The 14743-nt window shown below is 40.0% G+C and overlaps 1 protein-coding gene across 3 annotated transcripts in view; it reads left to right on the top strand.

Annotated features, from left to right (window-relative positions):
- The first annotated feature begins 5408 nt into the window (after positions 1-5408).
- Positions 5409-14743, top strand: part of SEC22B (SEC22 homolog B, vesicle trafficking protein) — a 47416-nt gene continuing 38081 nt past the window's right edge. For 2 of the 3 annotated variants that reach the window (XM_081112151.1, XM_081112152.1), the window contains exons 1-2: positions 5418-5627; positions 12170-12279. In XM_081112151.1, the coding sequence (XP_080968277.1) occupies positions 5553-5627; positions 12170-12279 (185 nt within the window). In that variant the 5' untranslated portion in view covers positions 5418-5552. Of the gene's footprint in view, positions 5628-12169; positions 12280-14743 lie in introns of all 3 variants that reach the window. The other variant, XM_081112150.1, reaches the window with a different exon arrangement.

Below are 14743 nucleotides of genomic sequence, written 5' to 3' on the forward strand. Positions count from 1 at the left end.
TGAGTAGCATTCAGTTGTGTATATGTACCATATCTTTATCCAACCCTCTATCATAGGACATTCTGGTTATTTCTATGTCCTGGCCACCATGAATACTGCTGCAACAAACCTAGGGGTGCACATATCCTTTAGATACATGTTTTTGAGGTTTTGTGGGGGGGGGGGGGTAGATATCCAGGAGAGGGATTACTGGGTCATATGGTAACTCTATTCTTAATTTTTTTTTTGAGGAATCACCAGACTGTTTTCCATAGTGGCTATACCAGTCTACATTCCCACCAGCAGTGAATGAGGGTTCCATTTTCTCCACAACCTCTCCAACACTTTTTATTACTTGTCTTGTTGATAATAGCCATTCTAACAGGTGTGAGATGCTCTCTCATTGTAGTTTTGATCTTCAGTTTCCTAATTACTAATGAGGTTGAACAAGTTTTTATATAGCTGTTGGCCATTTGTATATCTTCTTGGGAGAGGTGTCTGTTCAGGTCCCCATTTTTAACTGGGTTGTTTGGTGTTCAATTTTATGAGATCTTTATATATTTTGGATATTAAACCTTTGAGCTATCATTGTTTGCAAACATCATCTCTCATTTGGTTGGCTGCCTCTTTGTTTTGTTGTTGGTTTCTTTTGCTGTGCAGAAGCTTTTTAGTTTGATATAGTCCCATTCATTATTTTTGCCTTTACTTTCCTTGCCTTTGGGGTCAAATTCACAAAATGTTCTCTACAACCAAGGTCAGTAAGTTTAGTACCTACGTGTTCTTCTATGTAATTTATTGTTCCAGATCTTATATTTAGGTCTTAGATCTATTTTGAATTAACTTTTGTACATGAGGTTAAACTGCAATCTAGTTTCATTTTTTAAAAAATATATTTTATTATTTTTTACAGAGGGGAAGGGAGAGGGATAGAGAGTTAGAAACATCGATGAGAGAGAAACATCGATCAGCTGCCTCCTGCACACTCCCCACTGGGGATGTGCCTGCAACCAAGGTACATGCCCTTGCCCGGAATCGAACCCGGGAACCTTGAGTCTGCAGGCCGACGCTCTATCCACTGAGCCAAACCGGTTCTGGCTGAAGAAGCTTTCTTTACTCCATTGTGTTTCTGGCTCATTTGTCAAAAAGTATCTACCCATGTAGGTGTGGTTTTATATCTGGGCTCTCAATTCTGTGTCTTTGGTCTCTGTGTGTGTGTGTTTCTGCCAATACCATGCTGTTTTGATTGCCATTGCTCTGTAGTATAATTAGAAGTCAGGTTGTGTGATACCTCTGGCTTTGTTCTATTTTTCTCTCTCTCTCAGGATTGCTTTGGCTAATCAGGGTCTTTCGTGGTTCCATACAAATCTGATGATTTTTTTGTCCTATTTCTCTAAAAAATGATATTGGGATTTTTATTGCATTAAATCTGTATAATGCTTTTGGGTAATATGGCCACTTTAACTATGTTGATTCTTCCAATCGATGAAGGAAATGATTATGGGTATGTCTTAGTACAGTATACAACCAATGAAGTATTATCTCAATCCATGAGCATGTCATTCATTCAGTCATTTATTCAATAAACATTCATTGAGCATTTGCTATGTTACAGGTTCAGGATACTAGACTCTGGGGAATAACAAATGACTACTTTTTCTTCTCTGAATGGATTTAGGGGCTGAAAGAAATCTGTTAAAAATTATTTTTAATCTCAGTAACATATTTAGATGCTATCAAAACTACCCCAGCTCTCCTTCTCAACACCTCACCTCCCCACCACACCGCTACTACCCCAAACTCCAAGCTGGGCCTGGCTTTCCAATGAAGTAGGGAGACCAAACAGACACGATAAAAGACGCGGTTTCATAAGGTAGCTTCTGGAAGGCAGGCTCGATATTCGAAGCAGGCTATTTAAAACAGTAATTCTTATAAATAGGGGCTTTCACATTACTTACAATATGCACTTTTTACTTTTCTCCTCCTTCCTCCCCAAATGTATACTTTTCACTTCAAAAGGACAGCCTGTGTGCATAGACACAGATAAAGTTATGAGTGAACTAAGAATGAACAAGACAAATGCTTGCCTTCACAGAGCTCGCACTGTAAGAAGGTTAGGTCAGGGATGAGAATTCAAAATTGCCAACAGCACAGACCTGAGGTGCCTCTTCTCAGAGAAGTCAGTGTAGCCCACTGAAGGGCTGGTGCCAACGTGAAGGAGGGGCCGTTCTGGATTTTCCAGAGGAGCCAATGGCTGCCTAGGAGGCGGAGCTTTTGACGCTGACTGGCATAGAAACCAACTAATCAGAACGTAATCTGGGTGAACTGTGAAGGCAGAACCTAAGGTGGAGGCTGAGGAGGGGTTTTAAGGGCAACAGCTGTTTGGTGTAAGGTGTGAGAAAGCAGTTCAATTTTTTTTTTTCCCTTCCCCAGTTCAATTTCTTAATAACCGGTTTGCTAGTATAGTGCATATGGCTGGCTATCAGTCCAGATACAGGGGTTATGTATTTTTTATCTGCCAAGAGCATCTCCTCCTGCTGAAAAATCCCTCCCCCCCCCCCCATTTAAGCAATCCTATCCTATATAATAAAAAGCTAATATGCTAATTAGACCAAACGGTGGAACAATGGTCCGGACTACCATGCAGATGATCTTCTGGACGAAGCCGGGGCTGCAAGGGCAGAGCCCCTTGCATGAATTTCATGCATCAGGCCTGTAGTCATGCAATAATGTAAATGGAATAGGAGCGACTATTTACTTACAATTTTTTTCTCTTAAGCGACAGTGTTTGGTCTGGGGGTTAATAAGGCCACAGGACTGTTATTCATGTTCAAAACCTAGCTCAGTGTCTGGCATATAATTAGGTAGTCAAGAATTGTTTAAGAATAAATGGTCACAAGCTTATTGCTTCCTTTGATCTCACGTGTAAAATCTCTGCAACCTTCTGACTCATTTAATAGAAAGTGTCATCCTGTTTTAGCAGCTTAATTTAAATTGAGTTAGATATGTGCTTTACTTGGTTTCTTTGATAAGTTTTAAGACTTTACTTGCAGCTCTGATATTCAAGGCTTCTGTTTTCCATTTCTTCCTTTTTTTTGTTTTAGTACAAAGTTTACAAGCTCCATGATTCTTGTATTTGACCCATTTCACAGTGTTCTCAGGTTTCAGGAAAAGGATATACGTAAGCTTTATGAACTCTAAAGCTCTGGACAATGTTTGTTACTACCCTTTTTTTCATTCAGTGTGAAAGAGTTGAGAACCTTCCAGATTTTGATCACAGTGTTTGCCATTATTACCTAGTCTTGTATCGCCCAAAGGACCAAAGGGCAGGAGCTCAAAGGTAACTCCTGGGTGTGAATGAGATGATGCTCATTAAGCCAAAAGCAAAAGCAGTGAAGACTTCAGAGTTCCTGAGCTCTAAGTGTGGGGCAGTTTCACACAGGTACAGTTCTGGCCTTCTCCTATGGCTGCTCTGTGACCTAAGAAGACCACTGCCCACTCCTTGGAGGGATAATTTCAGTGTGTATAAACAGTGTCAGAATGGTGTGTCTCAGAGGGAAAAAGCAAGAGGTGAAAATATGAATGTTTTTGTTTCAAGAAAGTGTTGCTTCAGGTTGACACTGCATTCCTCTATTAGTTAATTTTTGTGGTTGTAAGTAAGAGAAACTAGGCAAAAATCTGTGTGTGTGTGGGGGGGAGGGGGGAGTAATTGTACAGAAATAATGGTGGCTCATAGAATCTGTGTGCAGGAATGTTTATGGGCCTTGGGAAGAGACCAGAGCCAGGAACTGGAAAGAAGCTGGGACTTGCTCCAAATCTGCTCCTTGTGCATGCCTGCTGTATTCTCTCTCTACTTCTCTGATCCTCATAGCAGTACCCTTAAACTATTTATATTAATGTATTTGTATTGTTAAAATATTTGTATTAATAACTCCTCATTACTGGAATTGTTCTTGAAGAGGCTGAATGACTATCATTTGAAACTGTGGTAGGAGGCTGTACTTATTGAGTTGGAGGATGGGAAGTTAGGTCAGCTTTTATCTATGAGCTATTCTAAATATAAGATATTATGATTTTACCAACTTAAGCTCTCATACACACAAGGATTGCCTTTTATTTTACTTTCTCACTGTCTGTTAATAACCCTTTTGGTCTTGTTGTCTTTCCTGTATTCCAGTCTTTTATCTTTTATCTGGAGTTAATCATTAGATCTTATTGGGTCTTCCTCCCCAAATCCTCTCAAGAAATAATATTAGTTTTTCCCTAATAGCTGTAGAGTTGTAGAAAAGGTAACAAAAACATGAGCTCTTTTCTTATGGTTAAATGTTAAGACAGGGTTGCATCAGGATTACAAGAATAGGCTTTGAAGTTCAACCTCTGTTCCAATCCTGTTCCTATCGCTGCCACCTGTGTCACCTTGGAAAAATAACTCTCTAGTGCTTTTTCTCCAACTACAAAGTGGGAACCTAACATGAAACAACCTTCCTGGGTTGTTTAGTTAAATAACTAGTATCCATAAAGCACTTAACACCAACTGCAAGTGTTTAATAAAGAGTTGTTATTAATATAATAAATACAGAAGTACTTATTTTTAAATAATAAATTTAAAAAAGTTCATAGTTTACAAAGCCTGTGTACCTACATTTTTTCATTTAATGTTCACAAAAATCCTGAGAGGCAGACAATATACCCATTTTAGAGATGGGGACACCTAAGAAAAGAGAGATGGTAACATAAATGGAATTTCTAGAGGCCTCTTCTGCAGGGAGTGAATACCTAGTTACTGGAGGTTCTAGCAAGACTACCCTGTTACCTATCATGATAGATGTAGCAGATCTCCCAGCTTTTGGAAGAGTGATTGATCTAGGACTAGGTGATTTCTGAGGTCCTGTACTTGGTCACTTATTAAGACACATACAATATCGTCTTCTTCTTCTTCTTCTTTTTTATTTTCTTTCCAGAAAGTGTTCAGAGATCTGGTGGTAGAGCATAAACAAACAAGCAAAAAAACAAAACAAAAAAACACACAACAAAACCAAACCAAAACAAAAAAACCCAAAATCTCTGCCTAAAAATATACTAACATATAAAATACTATGTATAGGACATATAATATAAAAAATAGAAAAATTAAATATGAAAATAGGTAGCCTGATTTTATTTTACACACCCTCCATCTAAGTACTCATTAACTCCCACCCTCCTTTCCAGCCCTCTCCCCAAATATAAAGTATCAAGAACTAGAACTTTCTGTTTCAGTTTGTGTGCCACGCCCTCAAGGCTTATTGGAAGCTCGAAATCCAGAAAAGTGAGTGGGGCGTTGGAAGTGTCTGAAGGTGGAAGGAGAGGCGGCGGAACTGTGTTGCGAGGGTTGTGTTTCTCAGTGGGAAGCCTATTCTGGGGACCGGTAGTGGAAGCTCTGAAGCTTGGTTCCGGCCACCTCAGCAGGAAGCGGAGACGCCAGCAGCTGGGTCTCCGGGAACTGAGGGAGAGACCTAACTGTGGGAGCGGCGGAGGAAACCCAGAGGACGCCGACGGCCGGGCGGCCCAGTGTGGGGTTCCTGTAACCTGCGAAGATGTTGTTGCTCACGATGATCGCCCGAGTGGCGGACGGGCTCCCGCTGGCCGCCTCGATACAGGAGGACGAACAGGTGAGCTACCGGCTCCCCGCGACCCCAAGTCCCTGCCGGGGGTGGGCTGTGCTCTCAGCACTTGGTTTCTTCTTAGGACGCGGGAGACCCCTGCGACTTCCCGGACACTCCGGCCCTCTCTGAAGTGTTGTTTTTTTTTTACCTTCTGGCTTTGGAGAGACGACCTGTTAGAGGAAATCTGCTCTGAAGGCGGAGGTGGATTTTGGGGTTACCTGTTTCTCTTGCAACGAGCAGACAGAACGCCCTGGAGAAGGGAGAGAGAGGTTCCGCTGATGGGGGTCCCCCCGTGTTCTGCCATTCTTGAGGGACTTGGTTAAAATCCAGGACGTCTAAGTTTTGGCTGCTGCTGAGGTTGACCGACAGGCCCCGGGTTAATCCAGCCCCCGGATTCTTCAGCTCCAGCACCTGATCCTTGCCCTCGCTCGCCGATATCTTTTGAAAGCGGGTGAGGTGGTATTGCCACATGGAGGCACCTGTCTGAAGTTCAGTTCGGCGCCTTCTTCCAAGGTTATGCCCAATCCCCGCCTCCTTCTATGGATTCTTACTGTTGGAGGTATAGCCCCTGTGTTATCTTCCTGTTGCGCTTTCTGCCGTCACCTTACTATTTTTCTTTGCCTTTTTGTAGAGTTTCCTAGCAGGCAAATGGCAGATCTTAGCCATCTCTGTGTTTGTGATCGCTTTTACAACAGCAGCTTTATGCTCCTAGGTGCTCAAAAAGGTATTGGATTGATTGAAAAAAACAACCACCACCACCCAGACATCTTGAAAAGGAGCTCCTTTGTGCCTTGGACGCACAAGGGAAAGTTTTTGGTGTGAAGCAAGTTTCTAGAGCAAGGTTGGGAGGTCTCCGAAGAAGGGAGGCTGAGAATGAACTGGTTATAACGTGTTTAAAGTAACCAATTTCAACCTACGTTCTCATACAACCTAAGTAGCTTTTGGACGAAAACTTCAAGGCTTTTCAAAATAAGACGAGTTGTAGGGGGGGAAAAAAATGTTTGCACGTATCTTTTCTTGGGCTTTTTGTTCATATATTTGTGAAAAATAAATTATGAGGCACACCCAATGTGCCAAGCCTGGTGCTAATGCAGGGGATTAGTGCACACAGTCCCCACTTTCCTGGGACTTAGAGTTTGGCGGAAAAGCCAGACAACTAACAATTATAACCGAGTGTAACTGCTGTGGACGAGGACGAAGGTTTGGTTGAAACATGGAAAAGGTATGGTCTCTACGTTGAGTCGGGGAGATCAGGAAACTCTTCCCAGAAGAAATGACATTTAAACTGACAGCAGCGTCTGGTAATAAGGGAGGCTTCTCTTTGGTTGTATGCATTTGTAGGTTTGATGCAGAAATGTGTTTCCTTCCACTTTTAGAGGAGCAGTGATACAGATTTTGAAGTTGCAGGTCATGCCAAGTGAAATGTTTGCTGTTCATTCAACAAGACAAGTTTAAACATTGATATAAAATGTGAGAAAAATGGAGCATGCTCTGAATTTTAAATTGTGAAATATTTTTCTCTTTTCCAATTTGTTAAGATTTTCTAGGAACACTCTGCAGAAGGAGTGGAAGTTTTAAATGGAGCATGATTTGGAAGAGTGGGATGGTGTGGCAAAATACTCTTTAAAGGATGTGTCGTTTGACTGAGAAATGGTGTTCCCCAAGTGGGGGAAATCTGGTCAGCTTTCCAGCTATTGCATTGAATTTCAATGTGAGCAAAGAATACAAAATGGATTTGAATTTAAATTAATATTAGTAGGCTCCGACTCTCTACCTTGATACTTTATTGAAAAATTGGCCGAAACCGGTTTGGCTCAGTGGATAGAGCGTCGGCTTGCAGACTGAAGGGTCCCAGGTTCGATTCCGGTCAAGGGCATGTACCTGGGTTGCGGGCACATCCCCAGTGGGAGATGTGCAGGAGGCAGCTGATCGATGTTTCTCTGTCATCAGTGTTTCTAACTCTCTATCTCTCTCCCTTCCTCTCTGTAAAAAATCAATAAAATATATTTAAAAAAAAAAAGAAAGAAAAATTGACATATTATTGTGTGTTTCTTAATTTAATTACAGATTAGGTATCCATCTACCAAAATGGGTTGCTTTGTTCAATTGACAATCACAATATTTTTTGTGATTGTAATCCCATGGTGCTTTCCTTTAGAAATGTTGACTTTGAATGATAAAGCATTAAACTTTTATTACCTGCAAAAATATCAATTGTAGACTAATTTTTACCATTACAATAGTATACAGAATATTTATAGAATGCTGACTACATTCTATGCACTGTGCTAAGCCTGTTAAGTGCAGGATATCATGCAATTTTAACAGCAATAGATACAGTTATTATCCCCATTTCTAGATAAGGATGCTCTGAAATTTAGGATGGGTCACTTGAGTAAAGTCACATAGCTTATAAGTAGCACAACAAAATATTTTCTTTTTTTTAATCCTCACCCAAGGACATGCTTATAGAGAGGGGGGGTGGGGGGAGAGAGAGAGAGAGAGAGAGAGAGAGAGAGAGAGAGAGAGAGAGAGAGAAAGAAACATGGATTGGTTGCCTTCTGTACATTTCCTGACTAGGGATAGAACCACACTCAGGTATGTGCTCTGACTGGGAATTGAACCGGCAACCCTGCAGTGCACAGGACAGTGCTCAACCAACTGGGCCATTCTGGCTGGGCACAATGCAATTTTTTATCTGGGTTTCGTAACTTTAGCACTGTTGACATTTTGGGATGGAGAATTCTTTGTTGCGGGAAACTGTCCTGTGCATTGTGGGATGTCTAGCAGCATCCGTGGTCTCTATACCTTGGATGCCAGTAGCACTGCCTCCGCCCTCCCTCCAGTTGTGACAACCGAGAATGTTTGCAGACATTGCCAGATGTCCTGGGGTGGGGGGTGGCGGTTGGGGCAAAATCAACCCTGCTTTGGAACCCTGGCTTTTAATCAATATCTGACTCCAGACTACAGCCTTAGTATCTACCCACTACACTATATTTACAACCTTGTGCTATGACTTTTTAATAATGTATTTACATCTTAGGAGTCCAGGAATAATTTTTTAAGAAATGGATATCTCTACCAAATACTTTTATAGTAAGTATCTTAATTGTCCAGGTCAAATAATTCAGTGTACCTTTCCAAGTATTTACACTGATAAAATAGAACATTTTAAGTAGTTACTAGGTGCTAGTCCCTGTACAAGTTGCATTATGACTGCAGTTGAATTCACATAATACATTAGAGAGTAAAATAAAAAAATATCAGATTGTCTTATGCATTGTTTCCTCTGTGCTTAACTAGAAGCATAGGTCTAGGGCCATGGCTGGCAAACCGTGGCTCGCGAGCCACATGCGGTTCTTTGGCCCCTTGAGTGTGGCTCTTCCACAAAATACCGACTTCTGCTAATGGGCCACGAAGTTTCAATCACACTGTATGTGCATGCCTGCACGTGGTATTTTGTGGAAGAGCTACACTCAAGGGGCCAAAGAGCCGCATGTGGCTCTCGAGCTGCCGTTTCTCAACCACGAGTCTAGGGCAATGGAGAGATGAACTTTTCTTTTCAGTCCTAGAGTCCCTAACTGATAATCTATTTTTTCTTTCTTCCATTCGCTGTTGCTCCTTTTCAGGTGTTTGCAGTTTTCACCTACCTTTCTGTTCTACCTCAAAATGAAGCATACTCGCTTCTCTTTCATTTTGCCCCAGCTCTGTGGACTTGAAGAGCTAACCTTGTAGGCAACAGATAGCTCCAAAGAAAGCAGTCTGTTTAGAGTTGATGAGTTTTGATTAATCACCTTACTGTAATTAAGAGGAAAACGGTTGGTTTTGGTGCTTCCGGCCTTTGACCAGTTGAGCTCATCAGGAATTTAAAAATGATAAGCATTTACCTAAACATTCTGCAAAGGCAAAAGATGGCATTTGATACAACTAGTTGTTCAGCAGTCCTAGTGACACCAATGAAAATTATTGCAGTTGTTTGGCCAATTACTACCCTGTACTTTTTATATTATATACAGAACCACATCCTAAATATGCTACTGGGTGAACTCAGATTAGTTTCAGAATTTTTCAGACGTTCACATCCTCTATTATTGGATTACTAACAGATACCTTTCTTACAGTGTATTAAAGGTTCAAGTCCATTTTAGATAAAGTAGGAAACAGAATTAAGATATCTAATCTAATTATTTTTAGGTAGACTTTAATCTTGAAAGCAAACAGGGTTTATCTTTAACATAAGTAGTGCTTATGTTGTGAGACCTAGATTTAAGCTGCCCCATAGTATCTTGAACACTTTCTATGAATTTGACTTAATATTAATGGTAAAACGTCACCTGGATGGTGTATCTGCTATTGCTGCAGCAGTTTTAACTGAAGAGGCGGTATAGCATGCTTACGAGAGGAACTCAGAGCTAGACTGCTTGGGCTCAAATGCTAGGCCCTTTTCTTCCTGACCCCAAGCCCTTGAGCAAGTTTGACTTGTCAGATATAAAATAAACTTTAAGGTGCTCACCTGCCTTTACTGTCAAAAAACTTAACATCTGTGGTTGTGGGTATCTTTAAAAATAGCAGTGTATGAGCTCTGTGTGCAAGATGCTGATTTAATTCGTTTCGGGGTGGAGATTGTGTATGAGTATTTTTTTAAAGATCTCCAGGTGATTTTATTGTAAAGCTAAGGTTGAAAAGGATTAATCTACGTTGATATTATTTCTTGGCAGTTTAGTAGCGTTTCCAACTTTACTTGCATTCTTTTTATCTATTGTTGTGGGGTCAGAACTCTTCTGAATGCTACATGAGGGCATGGGGAAGCAAACAGATTGGCAAATACCACTCAAACCTAGGAACGTAGGGTATTGTGCACTAGTTCAAAGCAAGTGATAGTGTTCAGTCTCCTTTACTGGCTGACCAGTCATGAAAATTTTTTTTATATATATACAAAGTGTCCCAAAAAATGTGTACACACCTGAACAGCTGATAGCTCAGTTTTGAAAATGAAGTGTATTTTAATAAACACTGCCTTTATAATTATTCACAGTGTGTGTATACATTTTTTTGGACACCCTATACACACACTCACACACACACACCCAATATTGTTTAATGATAGTATATAATGTTAATTATTTCAAAGTGTTAATATATAAAACTATATATACATACATATACACACATGTACATGCATATATATACATTTATATGTGTTGATATAGAAATATTTCTCAAGTGAACAGCACTATAACAAATCATTGCCATAAAGACAGTGCTGAACAAGATAAATATACAAATTGATAGTTCTAGTGGTCTCTGCCTAACTCCCAGGTTCACTTGTTTACTTTCTTATTCATATTTAATTGTTCAGTTTACCATTTTATTCTCATTTATTTTATTTTTTAATTGAGGTATACTTGACCTGTAACATATTAGTTCCAGGTATACAACCTAATGATTTGATATTTGTATACACTGTGAAATGGTCACCACAATAAATCTAGCTACCATCCATCACCATACAGAGTTACTCTTTTTTTCTTGTAATGTGGACATTTAAAATTTACTCTCAGAAACTTTCAAATATGCAACACAATGTTACTAATATTAGTCGTCATATTGTATGTTAGATCCCCATGACTTATTTATTTTATAACTGGAAGTTTGTAACTTTTACTCCCTTTCATCCGTTTTGACTCACTACTCCCTCTTCCCCCTGGCAACCAACAATCTGTTCTCTGCATCTGTGATTTTGGTTTTTTGTTTTGTTTTGTTTGTTTTGTTTTTTAGATTTCACATATAAGTGAGGTCATACAGTATTTCTTTCTCTGACTCACTTAATGTAATGGCCCTCAAGGTCCATCCATGATGTCACAAATGGTAAGGTTCCATTTTCTTAATGGCTGAATAGTATCCTGTGTATGTATACCACATCTTCTTTATCCTTTCATCCATTGATGGACACTTAGGTTGTTTCATATCTCGGCTATTGTAAATAATGCTGCAATGAATATTAGGGGTGCATATATCTTTTCAAATTACTGTGTTCATTTTCTTTGAATAAGTACCCAGAAGTGGGATTGCTGCATCATATGACAGTTCTATTTTTAATTTTTTGAGGAACCTCCATACTGTTTTCATAGTGGCTGCAGCATTATATATTATCATTAAACAATGTTGCACATATATTTACATTCCCACAGTGAATGAGGGTTCCCTTTTCTCAATATTCTTACCAACACTTGTTATTTCTTGTCTTTTTGATATTAGCCATTCTGGCAGGTGTCAGGTGGTATCTCATTGTGGTTTTGATTTGCATTTTCAATTCACCATTTTAAATATAGCTATACTTACTTGTACATTGCTTATCTGCCATTGAAATAAATTTTATTGCATCCTTGTTTTTACTCTTAGCTCAGCATTTTACTATATAGAATTTTAAGATTTCACTTTGTTCTTTCTCAATACTCAACCTCAGATCCAGACTGATAACAATACTCTAACCACTGAGCATACTGGCCAGGGCTGGAAAATTCTTAAATGAAGGTGTCTTCTTTCAGGCATTTCGGGACCTTCAAAAGTACCAGAGTCAGGCTAAGCAACTCTTTCGAAAATTGAACGAGCAATCCCCTACCAGATGTACTTTGGAAGCTGACACCATGAGTTTTCAGTGAGTATAATCCTGATTTCTTTGTGATCATTTAAGTATGAAATACAGTAAATGTAAGTAACATGTGATGAGAATAATTTTTTAAAAGTAAGATAACTTTAAAAGTGTATTCTCTTCATGAAGCCACTTCTATAATTCTGCAAAACTGAAATCTTGGTTTGTTTATTCAACTTGTGTCTAGTGAATGCTATACCTGGCATGCAATAATAGATCGCTTTTGCTTTAGGAGCTTCATAGAACCAGACACATTCAGGTTAGTACCCTGCTCAAACATCTGTATATATATAAAAGGCTGAGTGTCCATCCTTCCCCATGACTGTTAGCTATGATGCACACTGACCACTAGGGGGCAGACGCTCAATGCAGGAGCTGCCATGACGCTCACTGGTCATTTAAAAATAAATGGCACCATGGACCTGGCACCAACAAACGAATACTCGGCTTTGTCCAAGTGGGACACAGGCCCCACCACCACCCTGGAGCAACACCCCACCAAATTGCAGCCAACGCTGCCAAGACCCCATGGCACAAAATGCAGCCCACAGCCCAACCCAGCCCAGAAACGGTGGCTGTGGGCGCTGGGTAATGACGTCACATAGCAACGCCCGGCCTCCTCTCCCTAGTGACTAGCCTCCTTGCAGTTTCTCCAGCCCAGGAACACAACTTGCTTTATAGCCAGGTGGAAACATTTTACAATTCAACCAAATGTTTGTGAAGCATTTTCTAATGCCTCATCTCATTTGATCCTCACAGAAGTTCTGCAGTAGGTACATAGGAGACTCAGTAGAATCCTATTTTCTTTTCATTAGCAAGACAACAGAGATTTAGAAAGTTTAGAAACTTGACCTGACTGAAAAGAAGTAAGAAATGGTGGAACGTGAAAATGACTTCAGGTTTTCTCACTGCTCAGAATATAGTCAAACACTGCTGCAGTTAAATATTTTACCCTTTGTTCTCCCTGCATGATCTACAATATTATCTGCTTTGTGTTGATATTTACTGCTGTGTTGCTGACAATTATCTGAAAGAGAAGTTGGGGTGCTTCACTGGCCTGGGAAAAGTTTAGCTAAATCAGAAAGCAGGTCTAATTAAGCAAGTTTATCTATATACTAGTAGCCTGATGCACAAAATTCATGCACGGGTAGGGTCCCTAGACCTGGCCGGTGATCAGGGCCAATCTGTGGGGCGACCGGCGGGACAATCGGGGTCCCCACTTGCACCCACCTTGGCCTGGTGCGGCCCACTCACCTGCTCTACCATCCCACCGCAGTCCCACTCTTGTCGGGGCTCATCGGGGCCAGCAGCACCTCCACTGCTGCCCACTGCCAGCGCTGCATTGCCGACGCCACCATGTTACACATCACCCCCTGGTGGTCAGCGCATATCTATTTCCCAGTTGGTTGAAATCCTGCCTGTGGGGACAATTTGCATATTAGCCTTTTATTATATAGGATATAAAAGGCTAAGGTGACTCTTGCATGCGTGGTACATATAAAAGCTCTCACTGGTGCAAATCACACGTGTGTGTTTTCTGTCTGTCATTGTTGATTGTGAATTTGATTGACACTTCTATTATAGAGCAAGGGCAAATAGCAGTATAAAAATATTTCTTCTAATTAATTTCCTTTCAGTGTGCACAAATCCGTGCACCAGGATACTAGTTTACTAATAGTGTAACCTTGAACAACTCATACATACTTCTCCAGGCCTCAGTTTCCTCTGTAAAGTAGGGAAAGTAATCATAGTTTTTATTCCATGTAAAGGGAATCCATGTATAGCTCTTAATATCTTGCCTGGCACATAGAGAATAGTTAGAAGTGTTACTTACTACTTAGGAAAAAAGAGAATTATAAAAGACACTTCAAGAGCACCTCAATCCTTGATTATAGGTAATGCATACAGCTGAGAGAGGGATCAAAGGCACTTTATTGGATTTCAAATAATATACAAATAATTGGTATTAAATGTTTAATACATGTCAAGTTTGAAGGTGATAAAACAGGAAGGATTAAAGAAAAGAGAGGGTCAGAGAATAGAGGAAAAGAAAAAAGGATTAGCTGAATAATGTTGCTATTTTAGGAACTCGAATACTAAGGTATGTGGGAGCAGCCTTGTGTATTTAACTTAAAAGGAAAAAAAAACCTCCACTCATCAAAAACAAGCAAATAAGTATACAAAAACAAAACAAAAAGCCCTGGCCTATTGGTTAATAAAGTAGTGGCATTAAGTTTCATAAGGTATTAATTTGTGTAGTATATAAAACATTTCCTATAAATCTAATTTTTAACATCAAAAGGTTAAAAGCACTTAGTTATATAATACCTTTATCTCTACTATAGGTTAGGAAAAAAACAACAAAAGATAGGACAGCAGTATTATTACCATCATCACCATTATTTTAAAGGGCCTGAGTGACCATATAATAGACTAGAAACACTACTCTGTGGAGTCCTAGGATGCCTTA

The sequence above is a fragment of the Myotis nattereri genome (genome assembly GCF_964212035.1).
Source record: "Myotis nattereri genome assembly, chromosome: 18".
NCBI classification, from domain to species: Eukaryota; Metazoa; Chordata; class Mammalia; order Chiroptera; family Vespertilionidae; genus Myotis; species Myotis nattereri.